The 16268-nt window shown below is 38.9% G+C and overlaps 1 protein-coding gene across 1 annotated transcript in view; it reads right to left on the bottom strand.

Moving 5' to 3' along the window:
* Positions 1-16268, bottom strand: part of Tsr1 (Tsr1 ribosome assembly factor) — a 192001-nt gene that overhangs the window by 14455 nt on the left and 161278 nt on the right. The window contains exon 11 of the mRNA XM_067136020.2: positions 1997-2204. Coding sequence (XP_066992121.2) covers positions 1997-2204 — 208 coding nt within the window. The remainder of the gene's footprint in view (positions 1-1996; positions 2205-16268) is intronic.

The raw sequence follows: 16268 nt of genomic DNA, 5'->3' as shown, positions 1-16268 counted from the left end.
ACATCCATCCACGTGGAGGGCAACTTTGCATTTGTTACACTCGAAGCAAGATTCCTTCCAGATTCCACGCTCAAAACAGACTTGATGGGGCTGATTTACTTGCTGTAGGGGCAATCTTATCAGGAAAATGCTACCTTGAGATGGACGTCCTCTAGTGGCGTAATCAGGAAGGGTGACATCTTCCAGAATTTTCTCTGCAACGTTGACTCGGAATGATGAGAAGCTCATTCCCTTTTTTCTCATGTTCAGCATGTCATGCATGTAGCTAGAATTCAGCAATGTCACATCTAGCAAGTAGAAGTACAATTTCTTGTACCCTTTTATATACCTGCTCATAAGAGGGTAAGATGCTAAGTGAATCCATGCCAACCTTTCCTGAATTGTAGTCCACTACTATGTTTGGCTTTAGTTCCTTTTTACCTTGGCCATACTTCTTTTCAACCTCTATGAAGTGTGGTGTAGCATATACTGTTGACATCATGTGCACAGTCTTCTTGTCGATCCATTTTATAGCTAAGATACTATTGGAGGAGGCGAATATGAGTTCCCCTTTCTTCGAACTTGTGGACTTGAAGGTACATGGGATGAACTTTCTGTTTGGTCGCACTGTTCCAATTGCATTCGTGTCCCTTTCCAATAATAGCCTGAATAATGTAGGAGAACTATACCAATTGTTCATGTATATTGTTCTCCAAATACCAAGTAATTCTTCACAGAGTTCAAGCACTATCTTTACACTTGTTAGCAGCTGGATTCCATCCCCCGCCCCACCCACAATGTGGTTTTCTTTTCCTGTATAAATTGTGAAGTTCCAACAATATGCACTATTAGGCTCACATACTGTGTAGATTTTCAGTCCATATCGTGCCCTTTTTGAAGGACTGTACTGGACATAACCTAATCTACCTCGGAACTTCATGAGGCTTTCATCAATAACTACTTTTTCACCAGGAGTGTAAACTTTCTGAAATCTGTCCAAGAGAATGTCAATCACTGGTCTCAGTTTTCTCAATTCTACCTTTCTGTTTCTTGTGAATCTCTGGCAAAGTGTAGATATTTTGATATTGCTGCAACCCTTTGTTTAGACCAATAACTTTGGTGTGTTGATTTCTTTGACTGTGACATCAATATACAGAGAGCAAAGTGTGCTTTTAGCTCACCTGCAGTGACTGGAAACCATTGAACTTCATCATACGACTTCTTTTTCATTGGATCGTTTTCAATAGAATCAATGATTTTATTTGCATAGGCATTGGTTTCCTTGCAAATTCCCTTCCAAAAAGTGTATAGTATTTAGCTCCCCAACAACTGCAAACGCATTGCCTTTCGGAACATGACTGGCCAAATTCTAGTTCCAATTGTTCGATGTGTTGAGGTTATGTACAGAGTTATTTTCATCCTCACTATCACTTTCATGAGCAGAGTCACAGTTCTCAGATGCAATATCACTACTAAAACTACTATCAGATAATTCTGAGTTATCTTCATCACCACTATCAAGAAGAAACTGCAGAATTCATTCCACTTTCTCCTCGCGATGTTTACACGACATTTTGCTCCGTAGCATTCATTTTATGAACAAGATGACCAAATTTAGAAGCAAAATATACTTTCACAAAATGGCCTTTGAATAATAACATTGGTATGTAAACATGCTAGCACTATTTCGGAACGTAATTCTAAAGTACATCACAATCGTAAGAAATCGATAGACAGGCGTATTTCTGACTTGAGTACACGGTGACGGTTGTACCCTTCATTGTAGCGGAATAGGTTAATTAAGGCCATAGCTGCTTCCTTCCCAGTCCTAGCCCTTTCCTGTTCCATCGTCACCATAAGACCTATCTGTGTCGGTGTGACGTAAAGCCAATAGAAAAAAAAATCTAAATGACGCTGAATGAGCAACATACCTGGAAAATCTGATATCCCAGTTCAGAACATTTATAGGAAGATCTGAAACGGCAAACTAATATTGATACAGAAAACTGTGACATACCTAACGGCTCTCTGATGTGACCCCGGCGGCCATACTTGGTGCGTAGCTCCACAGGCTTGAACCAGTCTATATCCTCTCGGTTGAAGAACATGAACCTCACGACAGCAGATCTCTTGTGGACTTTGAACGGGTGACCGCTTAGGACAACTCTCTTCGCCACGATCCGGTCGGGATTCACCGACAACACACTCCCAGTGGCTACCAGATCCTGAATAAATGAGCCAAATCACACAAAAACATCTGCATAATTTACTGAAATACAGAGTTGCCATAACAACAACAACAACAACAACAACAACAACAACAACAACAAAATATGCACACCCTTCAGCAGCAGTGGCCTGTCAGTGTCACACTGGAGCCTGTTCTGTTCAGGTCATGTGATACTCTTCCAATAAGGGTTTCTCCAAGCTCGACAGTCCTCCTCCTATTGGCACATTGATGCAAGTGTGATAAAACAAATATAACTTGAAAACAATATTCTCTCACTCATGGGTAACTAATGAAATTGTCGAGCTTGAATTATTATTATTATTATTATTATTATTATTATTATTATTGCTATGAAGTGATGTACATCCATTTATTATTATTATTATTATTATTATTATTATTATTATTATTATTATTATTTACGTAGTCGAATGATCGTATTGTGTGTGAGGTTGTCATGAAAGTATTAGTATTATTATTTATGTTGATGAATGATCGTATTGTGTATGAGGTTATGTCATGAAACGTGCTGTGCATAGACATTTATATCAGTTCAATTAATGTAAGAACATGTATATAATTCATTCTTACCTGTATATATAATTTGTAATCCATAATTGTGAAACACACTGTAACTTCCAGAATGATGATGATGATGACGATGATGCTTGTTGCTTAAAGGGGCCTAACATCTAGGTCATTGGCCACTGCATCCAGAATGGTAATAGGTACTAGAACGATTGAGAATATTCCATACATTTTAATTATCGAGTGCTCGAGAAGGTATTGCTTGTAATGTATCTTTCTGGAAGCCTGGCCAGGATACATATATAAAGAGACGATCTTGATGGTGAAGTTAGTTACTGTTAAGTGAGTTGTAGGAAGAGAATTATTGTGTAGCAAGATTATGCTTGTGACCACGTGTGGACATGCTTTTAAGCAATCAACTGTTTTATTTGTGTTCCAAGGTTGTGTTCTCCATGTGCAGTGATTGGCTTTTGTCAACTTGGTGATGTGAGTGTTTTGTTTGTGCCAACAGTGATTAAGGTTATGTGTGTGTTTAATTTGTAAATAGATATGAATAAAATAATTGTACCAACTGACAGCATCGCATGTGTGTCTTTGTGGATACGTTAACTGGCGACCATGTAACAGGATTATTAGAATCTATTGGACTTGAAAATGAAGAACGACCAGAGGACCGTGGTGATGTTTAAACAGTTAATTTCCTTGGCTAAAAGCACTGAGGCCCAATTCGGAAAACTCGAGGAGAACATCGAGAACCAGTTTGGAAAACTCGAAGTGAACATCAAGAATCAGTTTGAAAAACTCAAGGGGAACATCGAGGCCTAGTTTGGAAAGCTCAGGGAGAACATCGAGACCCAGTTTGGAAAACACAAGGAGAAAATTGGGGCCCAGTTCAGGACCGGATTGATGTCAGAAGAGGGAGCCGAATACGCAATCGCTGGACTTCGTGGGCGGGAGATGGAAGTACGACGCAGCCCGCAGTCGTGTTCAACCTGCAAGGAAGTTGTGGGAGAATTCGGCAGGCGTGGCAGTGTCCACCAACTGAGAGCCGACTACCAAGTCCAGCCACAGGAGAGGACTCAGCGCACCAACGGTACGCCGTAGGAATTTGACGCAGAGACTGAACAACCAGCCAATGCGATGGTGAATGGGCCGTATCAGTATGACACCGAGAGCAAGGCGCTCGACAGCTGCAGTAAGCTCCACGGTACCGTGAACTGTCCAGAGAGGATGTTCAGCGTGGAGCAGAACTATGCGGAGGCTCAAATGATATCCTAGGAGCAGCGATGGCAATGACACAGCCAGTGGGACCCCCTCTAGGAGACGGAGAACCAATGGGGTCCAAACCAACAACCACCAAACGAGGGTACCACCTGACGGAACACAAAGGTACGAACGAGGGGAAAGCCAGCAGAGCTTCGAATGCCATGCGAGGACCTGCGGATCACCATCACCAGGTACGAAGACACCGTCAACCGGACACAGTGGACCCACCATGGAAAGGTGGTGGTCCCCGATGGAACCGCCGAGCTGCGAACTGTGGACTTCGACAACGCCAACAGGAGGGCTGTGGGAGTGAGGTAGTCTTTAGGTGGTTAAATAGTGAGGACCAAGAGAGTGTGACAGGGTGTGGAAACTGTTTCAAGTTACAGGGGGGATATTGATGCAAATGTGATAAACACATATAACTTGAAAACAATATTCTCTCACCCATAGGTGACTAATGCAAATGTAGAGTTCAAATGATTATTATTATTATTCTTTCTTTCTTGTGAATCGGCCAAACTTAGGACCACGCCAATGCCACTTCACTTCCTTCTTATCATCCCTTCTTCCTTCCTCTTTCTCCACAGTGCCTTCATTCTTTCGGAATGTTGCACTCTCCCCTCTTCAGTCCACCTCACCACCTCTTTTCTTCAACAAGAACTTTTATGTTGGAAAGTCTTTTCTTGAATGGGTCTCTATCACGACATTTTTAATCCGCAATTCCTAACCTCTTGAGTTCTTCCTTCATCTGCTTGGCATATCCCCCCCTGGCTCTTCAAGTAGTATATTTTATTAAAAATTTGTTTATTTAACCTTGCTGGATCCATTCTGACCATGTGTTCATAGAATTGCAGCCGTCTTTTCCTTATAGTTGTTTCCAGGTCTTCTGTTCATTTGTATATCTCCTTATTTGATCGTAATCTGTAGTTTCCCTCTACCACCCGTGGGCCGTAAATCCCCCTTAATATTCTCCTTTCAATAGTAGTTTTTCCAAGTTTTTTAGTGTTGCTGTTTCCACCCCAGAATCACTGATTTTACCACAGCGTCATAATGTCTGTTTGGCATTAATGGAAAGATTCTTTTTGTTGTAAATGTCTTTGGTGGCAGTGTTTAGCCTTTCCAACTTAAGTCTCCTATTTTCCATGGCCTCTTTATCTATCCCGTTGCTGCTGATAATCTCTCCCAGGTATTTAAACTGCTTTGTGACCTTCACTTTGCCATATTTCGTCTTCATTGCTCTCTTCACATAATTCCTGTCTGTGCTCATCATCTCTGTTTTTGTGAAGGAGATTTTTAAACCTGTTTTCTCGGCTATCTCCTGTAGTTCATTTATCTGTGTTATTGCTTCCTGTTCTGTCTCAGCGAAGAGTGCCAAATCATCAGCAAAGGCAAAACACTTGGGTTTGACATGTTTATTTTTACTACCTATTATAGCACCTGAGTCTCCACAGTGTTTTCATGACTTTATCTATAACCACGTTGAAGAGTGTTGGGGATAAGCTGTCACCCCGTCTCAGACCTGTTTTTATCTGGAAGGGTTTGCTGATCTCTCCTTGAAATTTCACTTTGGATATGGTGTTTGTTAGTGTTAACCCAAGTAAGTTGAGTGTTTTTTGATCGATGCTATATTCTCTCAAAATTTCCAGCAATTGAATCATATGCTTTTTGAAAGTCAACGAAAGAGTGAAGATGTTCTTTAGTCGTGCATTGTAATATTTGATCATCATTTTTAGACTAAAGATATGATCCTGACAAGAGCGCCCTCTCCTGAAGCCACCCTGATACTCTCCCAACTTGTGGTCAATTTGTGGTGTCAGTCTGTTCGATAAGAGTTTAGAAAAATCTTATACGTGACAGATAAAACTGATATTCCTCGGTAGTTGTTGACGTCTGTTTTCGGTCCCTTTTTATGCAGCAGGTGTATTAATGCCACTAGCCAGTCTTCTGGTATTTTTTCATCTCTCCAAATATTCCGGAACAGTTCTGTCGCTTCAGTGATAAAGGCGTCACTGGCTATCTCACAGTTCTGCTATTACTCCATCTTCACCAGATGCTTTGTTGTTCTTTAGGGAGTTTATTACTTCCCTTACTTCTTCATCATCTGGTGGTTCAGAATCTGGATTCTGAATTGTGTCCTTCTCAATCTTCAATTTTTCCCGTGGCGATTCACAGTTAAGAAGGTCTTCAAAGTACTTTGCAAGGATCTCACAGTTATCTTTATTGTTCAGGGCAAGAGTTCCGTCAGTTTTCTTGAAATGCAGGCTCGGTGCTACAAGGTGCATTCCATAAATAATGCGACCAAATTCATAAAAAGTCATTTATTCAATACATTCGTACAAATAATAAAAAATCTTCAAAATAGCACCCTCTTGCGTCGATACACTTCTGGAGGCGGTGTTTCCATGCCTGGAAGGCCTTTTCCGGAATGTCCTTTAGAGCCGATGTAACATGCGCCTGGATTCTTTCAATCGTGTCCCAATGTTTTCCTTTCATGACTCCTTTTAACCGAGGAAACATAAAAAAGTCAGCGGGAGCCAGGTCAGGACTGTAGGGAGGCTGGGGAACCAATGGGGTGTTGGTCCTGGCCAGGAAGTCATTGACAATGAAGGCGCTGTGACTCGGCGCGTTGTGATGAACTTTCCACGTGTCCTTGATGTTGCTTCGGCAGCGCGAGACCCTCCTTTTCAGTCTTTTGAGCACTTCCAAGTAGAAAGCTGAGTTCACTGTAGTCCCGGTAGGTACGAATTCATGGTGGACAATGCCTCTGACGTCAAAGAAGACAATGAGCATGGTTTTGATCCTGGACTTGCTCATGCATGCCTTCTTGGGACGGGGCGTCGATGGGGTGTGCCACTCCGAACTCTGCATTTTTGTCTCAGGGTTGTACTCAAAAATCCATGACTCATCACCAGTGATAACCAAGTTTTAAAAAATTAGGATCATTTTCACATATTTCCAACATTTCTCGGCACTGAAGCACTCGCATGTCCTTTTGTTCGTCGGTCAACACTTTTGGGACCAGTTTGGCACACACCTTTCTCATGTTCAAATCTTCGGTCACAATGCGGAAAACGGTTGTTTTTGCCATGTTTAGAGTTTGTGCTATCAATTGAAGGCTCAGCCGTCTGTTGGAGTTCAAACAATCGCGCACACGTGTCACATTTTCGTTGACTCGTGAGGTTGATGGCCGTCCACTGCGAGGTTCGTCGGTGATCTCCTCTCGGCCCTCCATGAACGACTTGTGCCATCGGAAAACCTGTGATTTGGACAAGCAATCAGTCCCAAAGGCCTGCTGAAGTAATGGAAACGTTTTGGTGCCTGACTTCCCAAGTTTAACGCAAAATTTGATAGCGTACCATTGTTCTACAGAACGATCCATTGTGCCGTGTTACATGAACTCAAAACGGGCTTGACGTTAATGCACATCCTGACTCTCCGACAGCTCGCTGCCGAATGAGACAAAGAGCGTTTGAAGCTAACACCCCCTTCCACCTAGCCCAGCAGGTTAGAACACGCTGCGGTGTACAGTTGCGTCAGAAAAAAAATGGTTGCATTACTTATGGAACGCACCTTGTATATAGCCTTTGATTCTATTTTTAAAGGTCCTATGGAATAATCTGGTATTGTTGTTCTTGAAGTTTTAATGCATTTCTGTGACTTCTGTTCTAAGGTGTTCTCTTCTGACTCTTCTCAGTGTTTGGTGTCTTTGTTTCCGTATTTCTCGTGATTTTTCCAAATTTGTCATAGTCTTATTCTCATTCCAAGATTTCCATGCCTCAAAACCTTCTTTGATTGCATTTTCACATTCTGCATCCCACCATGCATGCTTGCTTCGACATTTCGTAGATGCTAATTCAACTGCTGGCTCCTGTAGATTTTTTTGTCACTTCATTCCAATTTTTTGGCTCCTGTAGCATTTTCCTGTATTCTTCCCTCTTTTCTTGGATGAGCAATTCACGGTCAATTTTTGGCACTCTATTGCCACAGATAGAGTAAGTCGGGGAGAGATGGCACACATTTTGTAATGATCGTGCAGCAAGTCTTCGCCAATATTTCAATTAGATTTTTTAAATGCTAGATGTCATTCCTCATACCTCTCCTCACTGCCTTTTGAAGGAAATGGTCTTAATGTAAGTATATTACAGAAAGAGATCTTTTATTTGGAAGTGTGTCACCTGCGCCATCTCTCCCGTAGTGTCCGGGTGAGATGGTGTTATGTAGTTGATATGTTAAGGAGGGAAGAAATTAAGAAGTAAACCATGATTACAGGTTTAATACATTTATTTACCTTATTTATATTCACTTGTACATTATTCCTTGGTCATTAATGAATCAATTAATTATTCAAACTTTCAAGATTTATCCCTCAGTCCTTTTAGGATATGTTTTTACTTACTCTCTCTCGTCCACAATCATTACACAAGTTCTTATACACTGAACACAATAATTCATGCAGCCAGGTGCACTTAATCCAATTGTCCTTCTTTTTTGTCAAATAATAGTTCTCCCATCACTCCACACACTTGTTGCAATCATCAGATATTGCATTATTTTGCCCATCATGAATCATTTTAGCTGCTTCATTGGAATGAGGTTTTTCTCCTTTCCTACTCTTTCCCGTTGTGGCAGTGGTTGCAATTTTTCTTTGCACTTTGTTCTTTTTGTTCACTCAGATTTCTCTTTTGTTGGAGATATTACGCTTTAAAGTTGCATTACAGGCATGTACCACAAACTTCGATTAGGCTGTAGCAACTTCCTCTTCTCCATAATTAGTATAATTTGACACAGAATTAAACAAAAACATATAGGATATACATATTTTGTTAACAAACTGTTCGGAGAATGGAAATACATTTTACAAACAAATGGAAATTCAAAAAATATCGCGCCATCTCTCCCGGAAATGTAGCGCGCCATCTCACCCGACATTTGGGGAGAGATGGCGCACCCCTGCCCCAGGATCTGCGTTGGCCTAACATGGCGTATATCACACCAGCATAGTCGTTGACTATTCTAGTCACCCGCCTGTGGCAATGAAATGTTAATTTAGCTTCAACAACCCAGTCACTAGGCTTTTATATCATGCCGTAGCAAAACTTTGAAGGTAGAGACGATGTACTTACCAGAAATATCCAGGTTTTCAGGGGACATCACTTGCACTATGTGACATTCAATACATAGCTTTTGTTCTCACGTGCACGCTGTACACACGAAAAGCAGTGGTCGAGCGATTCTAGCGGGCGATTACCGCACTGGCCTACCCTGCGCCATCTCTCCCGGAATGACTATATGTGTTTTTCATCCGGGTATGAAATTGATCTTAATCTGTGATAAGTAATGGTCTGAAATTACATTAACCGCTTTTCTAACTTTGACATTATGAATTTCCTTGTAATTGTTCTTGGATATCGCTACATGGTCCAGTTGAAATTCGCCTAGCAAGGGGTTTGGTGATACCCATGTTTTCTTTTTGTTGGGGCGTGCTTTGAAATGGGTAGACATGAGTTTTAAGGTGTTCATGTTGCATAAATTGATCAGTCTTTTTCTGTTTTTATTCGTCCTGTTGTGTGCCGGATATTGTCCAACTATTTCGATGTACTTCCTTTCCCGCCCCACTTGTACATTGAAGTCCCCAAGGAGAATTTTGATGTTATTTTTTGGGATCTTGAGTATTTCATCCCCCAGTTTGACCCAAAACTCTTCAACCATATCGGGGTTCTTTTAATTATCCTCATTTATTGGTGCATGAGCATTTATCAGTGTGTATTTCTTATTCACTGATTTGACCGTCATGAGCGATAGTCTTGAGTTTACACTCTTGAAGTCGACTATAGTGTTTTGAAACTTCTTGTTTACTACAAAGGCTGTTCCCAGTTGCGGGACATTTTTCATTATCTTTTTTCCGGCCTTCCTTTGAAGATTCTGAACCCATCTGATTCAAAAGGTTCTTCATCCATGTACTGCGTTTTCTGGAGGGCCAGTATCGAGATGTCGAGTCTCTGTAGCTCCGCTGTTAACTGTTTCAGTTTTCCAACCTCAATAAGGGAGTTGATGTTGAATGTTCCACAATAGTATTTTCTCTTATTCTTGAATTTAGCAATTTTTTTATTATTATTATTATTATCATCATCATCATCATCATCATCATGGCTATGAAGTGATGTACATCCATTTAGTATTAAGTTTAGTATTATTATTTACATAGTTGAATGATCGTATTGTACATCCATTTAGTATTAAGTTTAGTATTATTATTTACATACTTGAATGATCGTATTGTGTGTGAGGTTATGTCATGAAACATGTGCTGTGCATAGACATTTATATTAGATCAATTAATGAAAGAACCTGTACATAATTCATTCTTGCCTGTATATTGTACCATTCCGTTACATGAGCGGCCGTAAATGCCAGGGAAACAGTGGACAAAAATGGCGCACAATAGCTTCAGGTGCAAGTACCCAGAGTAGAGATCTAATAAATCGATATCGGCCGGCCGCAAGGAAAAAAAAGAATCTCAAGAATTAAATAATGATGGACTGAAAAAAATTTGAAAGAGAACGATTCTTGTCTACTTTGAGAAGAAAGGGTTACAAGTTGAAGGGAAGCAGCACGGCTTACAGAAAGTTTTAAAAAGGATCAACGCAACGTTAAATACGAAAGTATTAATACACAGACAGCAGAGAAGACTATATCTGCAAGAACATAAGGCAGAAAAGGAGTAGATTTGAAGGAAATATTCGTTACTGTAACACCTAAACTCAGAAACGAAAAGAAACTTCAGCCGAGTTATACATTGCCGGAATTAGTACCATAGCGGCATAATTTGTTGTTTCCAGGAGGGAGACAACATCTGTTTAAGCAAAAGAAATAGCAAGAAATAGGCCGAATTAGAGAAATCTATAAATTTAAAGAAAAGAATATTCTCGTCCAATACGAGTTTCCGAAAACAAATATAACGTATTGAATAGCCTACTAGTCACCAGTACACTATGAATTCTACTATGTATTTGTTCTTTTATGATTGCATGAGAACTGGTGACAAGATGGACTCAGCTTAAACAGATGGAAATGTTCGCTCAAGACTGAATAGCTCAAGCCAAGACCCCAGCCGGAGCCACAGATGACGTAATCTTTGGATCGCAGGAGTCGCCTACTCCAAGATGCCGTAGACCAGCAGAGATCCAACAGCAAAATCCCGTTACGAGATAAGTATTATGAGTTGCATCGTAATGAATTTCAAATCAATTGATGAAAAATATTTATAGGTGTACAGGAGTGCTAGATGTAAGAGATGAAGTGCCAATGAAAGGATATTAGAATACAAATTCTGATTATTAGCCGATGAAATGTGCCAATTTATGCTATATAACTACGGTGCTAATGTGATAATTTTAAGGTTATTGGAAACTAGATCTGATTGAGTATTTGTGCATGTTTCGTGCCAATCCATTCATGTAGACCGTGAAATGTTTAACCAGTAGAGATTGTGAAAAATGCAGGCAAAATACGAGACGTAACCGAAAGCTTCAGGTCAATATGTGTACCAATCATGGCCAGTACGATTATAGCAATGTAAGGAAGTGTTTGAAATATTACGAAGTTGCAGTGTATTAGAGAATAATCAGGTTATTAAATATTGCTACCGTAACACAGAGGTTATTTTAGTGGAATTGAATGAAGATATTGTTAAATATGGAGGTATATTTATATATATGAAGGAAATGGAATGTTAATATGGCAAGTTGTAATTAGAGTGAAGAGATATATTTCTGTTCGTTGTTTAAGAATGGGATAGATGATTGAATTGCGAATTCCTGTGTTACATATTATATTTATATTTGGATTAGCACTGCAAGTGAAGGATTTAGGCCATGTTGAGTTCAATGTATGTCTCGAGCCAAGCAGAATGTGTCTCGTTGTAACTTTCAGCGGAAGATATTGAGAGGTTACGTGTTTGTTATGCATTACGTAATATATATATTCAGGAATAGAATGGAGTCTCGCACATTTACGTATTTGAAGGTCAGCACGTTAATGCTTATATGAAGTACGGTTTACTTTAACAAAACCATGGCACAGCGAAGAGATATTTGAGAATATGCAAATATATTGGCACATGACTAGGACTGCATGGCACCAATCTTCGCAGGTTAGACTGACGTACTATCAAATCTATGGTACTCTGTACTAAAATTATTTGGTTTATTTTGTACATATGGTGATGTACTGATTTAATTTATTCATTTTGGGTTATGATAGGAATATTAATATCGGCATGGGTGTTTTGAACCCATATTTAAACATGGAAATGCTTATCTCGTAATGTGGTGAGTCACAAACAAGAATCCAAACATGTATTCAAGTAAATTTGGTCAAACAAACCGAAAAGCAAAATGAAACTTAAATGATGCCCCAAAGAAAATCCCAAACAACATTAAATGAAAGATATTCCACTCCTCCTTGGTTTAATAAAGTTGTGGTCCCTATTTTTTCCCCTTGTATCAATTTAAACATGGAAGATATGGTATATTTTGATACTTAACAAGAATGTAAGCAAATATGTTGAAGACTTAAAGATCTTTCAAATATGTTTATCTCGGAAACCAAGCATTTTGAGAATGATATTTGTAATTTCACGATTTTTCATTTCTTTATTGCCAATGAATGCATATTACTCAATTTTATTATACATTAGCATGCTAATAAATTAGATATAGATTTGATTTCGCATTTCTATTCCTTAAGTAACTTGTAGTATATAGTAGTATGATAATATATGGATCTATTGAGTTAGTTTACGCTAAATATTAGGTGATGATCAGATAATTTTTTTTGACATAAGGATACGGTATGACTGTTTCAACGGACGGATACTCTTCAACGGAATCCGTGATTTATTTCAAGCATATGGGAACAACAAAGCAAATTTTACCCTGAGAAACGGTTATGCACCATGTTGTTGGAGCTCATGTTCATAAATTATATTCCAGTTTAGAGTCTAGGTATGACTTTCGACCCGATGTTTAAAATTTTGTGGCCGGAGCAATATTTAAACATGTGTATATTCAGTTAATGCTCCAACGCGGCGTAACAGTGGGAGTTACCACGGGAACTTTAATAAACTAACAGGTGCAATATATAATTTGTAATCCATAATTGTGAAACACACTGTAACTTCCAGAATGGTAATAGGCACTAGAAGGATTGAGAATATTCTGTACATTGTATTCTGTGTATTGGGCACTCTAGCATTTTCACGAAGGTAGTTTTTTTTTTTTTTTGTAATGTAACTTTCTAGAAACCTGGCCAGGCACGTATATAAGGAGATGGTCTTGATGGGAATGTTAGTGGTTAGAGAGTTATTGTTCAGTAGAGTTATGCTGTAGTAAGAATATTTATCTTGGGTGACATGCAATTCTTGCAGTCTCCATATTGAAGTCGGTAGTCATCTGTTCTCAAATGTGTTTCAAGCTTGTAATCTCAATGGCAGCGATTGGCATATTTTAGAATGGTGGTTTGTGGTGCGAGAGTTTTGTTTACAACAGCAGTGATTAAGGTTATGTCTGTGCTTAATTTGTAAATAGATGTGAATAAAATAAAATAATTGTACCAACTGACAGCATCTCGTGTGCGTCTTTGTGGATACATTAACATGCAAAGGCGAGGGAGGCTGCTTGCCGTTAACATGTTCACTCCCGTATCCGACCTAGAGTTGGATAACGGCTATAGCTTGTGAGAGACTATCTGACCTAAGTATCTCATGTTTAGGTTCTTTCGTATTGACTGTATATTACAAGCAAATGTACTATTAAAATGTTCCACCTTAAGTCAATACACAGCATGTCTTAAAGAAACTTAAAGAACTATGACAAAAAAAGATATGTGTTTGGGCCCAGTTGGGCCTTCTCCAGTCTTACTAACAAGTGATAAAGATAAAATAATCTCATAGGACATTATTATTAAAATCTAACATTAAAAAGAGCTTTCATAAGAAAGTTATTATTCAAGTTTTTATTTATCGTCAAAACACAATCAAAAACATGGAAAAACACTTGCTCTTAGAATTTTTACCTTATAAATCGTCTTGATAAGTATGTGGTCATATTAGAACGAGTCTGTTATGTCAGAAGGTTACTCATAAATGTATAAGTGCTTGATTGATGATAATGATATTTGTTGTTTAAAGGGACCTAACAGCTAGGTCATCGGCCCCTAAGTGCTTGACTAAGCTACTGATAGAACAAAACAGAAAGATGATTGAAATACATTGTCAACAAATAACAAAAACTTGATAGTAGTGTGTTTCTTCAATTCTTCTAGATTTCTCTCTCTTTACTTGTAGATTTTAATTTAAAAAAAAACAGATGAACAGGAAATCAATAGACTACCGTTAACACATTTAAATATTCACGAGAAACAACAGAATATAACCCCAACAAAAAGTAGATATGGCATAACAAAATAAATAAACTGACTGAAGCACAATATATCACCAAGAACACATACCATAAAAAAGGCCTCTCATTACATACAAAATGAAAACACTATAAAACAGTTACACAACCAGAAATAACATACACAAATGAAACCATTTTCAACACAACCAACACTGGGAAGCATAATCAGAAAGTATATGAACAAAAACTACCATGAAAATAGACACTGGATGCAGTTATTCCCCATAGAGTAATAAGTAACTTACAAGACTGTGAGCAACTGCGAAAGGACCTCAATAATATTGTGAGATGGACAGTAGGCAATGGGGTTAAAAATCAGGTTGTGAGTTTCACAAATAGGAAAAGTCCTCTCAGTTTTAATTACTGCATTGATGGGGTGTTCAATATTACTGCAGCAATTATGATTTCTTTCAAGACTGTTGTTCAGGAATTTGATCTTTGCGACTCATCATCTGTCAGGATTGTGCAAAATTTGTTTACTTCTGCCAGCTTGGTCGGAAATTCATCGAATTTCGGTGTGATACCAAGAGCAATCACTCGTCTTGAAACTGTGGGGCTTCCACTAAGTGACACGCTGGATATTGTGAAGAACATTGAGTGCGATTTAAAGAAAGGGAAAGGTAAAGTGGCTGAAAAAATTTCTGAAAAACTGCAAACAGTGCTGTTCTCAAATGAAGGGTATTCTATGCTTTGTAAGATAATTGACATTCCTTGTGGACACCATACAACATTTGGGGATTTTCAGCAGCAGTTTTCTCTGGAGGACATAACCTTGTTCAAATTTGCCCCCATAACATCGTATAACATTGAGCGGAGTTTCTCCAGGTACAGAAACATTCTGTCTGACTACCGAAGAGGGTTCGGTTTGACAGTTTGAAAATGCACATGATCACTGCCAGAAAGGAATACTAAGATCGGGTATGGATATTTTCATCATCATTTTTATAGAAATTTGCCAATTCAGAACTAGTTAAATACTTTATCAGATCATCATCCGTTGCTAATTATTTCTTAATTTTTCAGGACGCATGTGCTGCCATATCTGAAGATAAAAAAATGTTGTGATTAATATAAATTGAATGTAATAAACAAAACTGTCAAATGTTCATTTATAGGCCTAAATTAATCATTTGAAGGGCTTAGTGGAAAAAGGGGGTATCCCTCCTTTTGGTGAAAATTGAGTTAAGTGCATATTATGTGAGCTGGGTCCATCTGGCATCTGTTTATTAAACTATCAGAGTGCAGGATTGCTCCATATCAGTACTAAAAAGGAAAAGATAACAGGCCTCACAGAGCAGTCTCACACTTCTGATACCTGGGTTCCGACCGACCGACCGACCGACCGACCGACCGACCGACCGACCGACCGACCGACCGACCGACCAATGGGAGAGCAGGCTGCAAACCTGGGTTTATAATCAAAATGGCTGACACACAAAGTAGTAGTTTGTTTATAAATGAAGAAAATATAGAAATTAAAAGCAAAAAAGAGGAAGAGAAATCCAGAAAAATGGAAAGATAATAGCAGGAAGAAGGCACGTAACAGTGGAGAATAATATATTGCAAGCGGAGGTCAGGTTATACCTGCTAAAGTGTATACCAGTATCCAGTGCTGTAAAACAGAATGGTGTGGCTACAAGGATATTGCAGAAGATAGGAAGAAAGAACTTTTTAATGCTTTTTATAAATTAGGAGATCGCAATATCCAAAATGCCTATCTTTTTGGCCTAGTTAAATGTGTTCCTTGTAAAAGAGATTAAATGTTGAAGCGTCAAGAAGACATACCAGCTTTGAATATTATATTA

Source organism: Anabrus simplex, chromosome 1 (genome assembly GCF_040414725.1).
Source record: "Anabrus simplex isolate iqAnaSimp1 chromosome 1, ASM4041472v1, whole genome shotgun sequence".
Lineage (NCBI taxonomy): Eukaryota > Metazoa > Arthropoda > Insecta > Orthoptera > Tettigoniidae > Anabrus > Anabrus simplex.
This window is presented reverse-complemented; position numbering and strand designations above follow the sequence as displayed.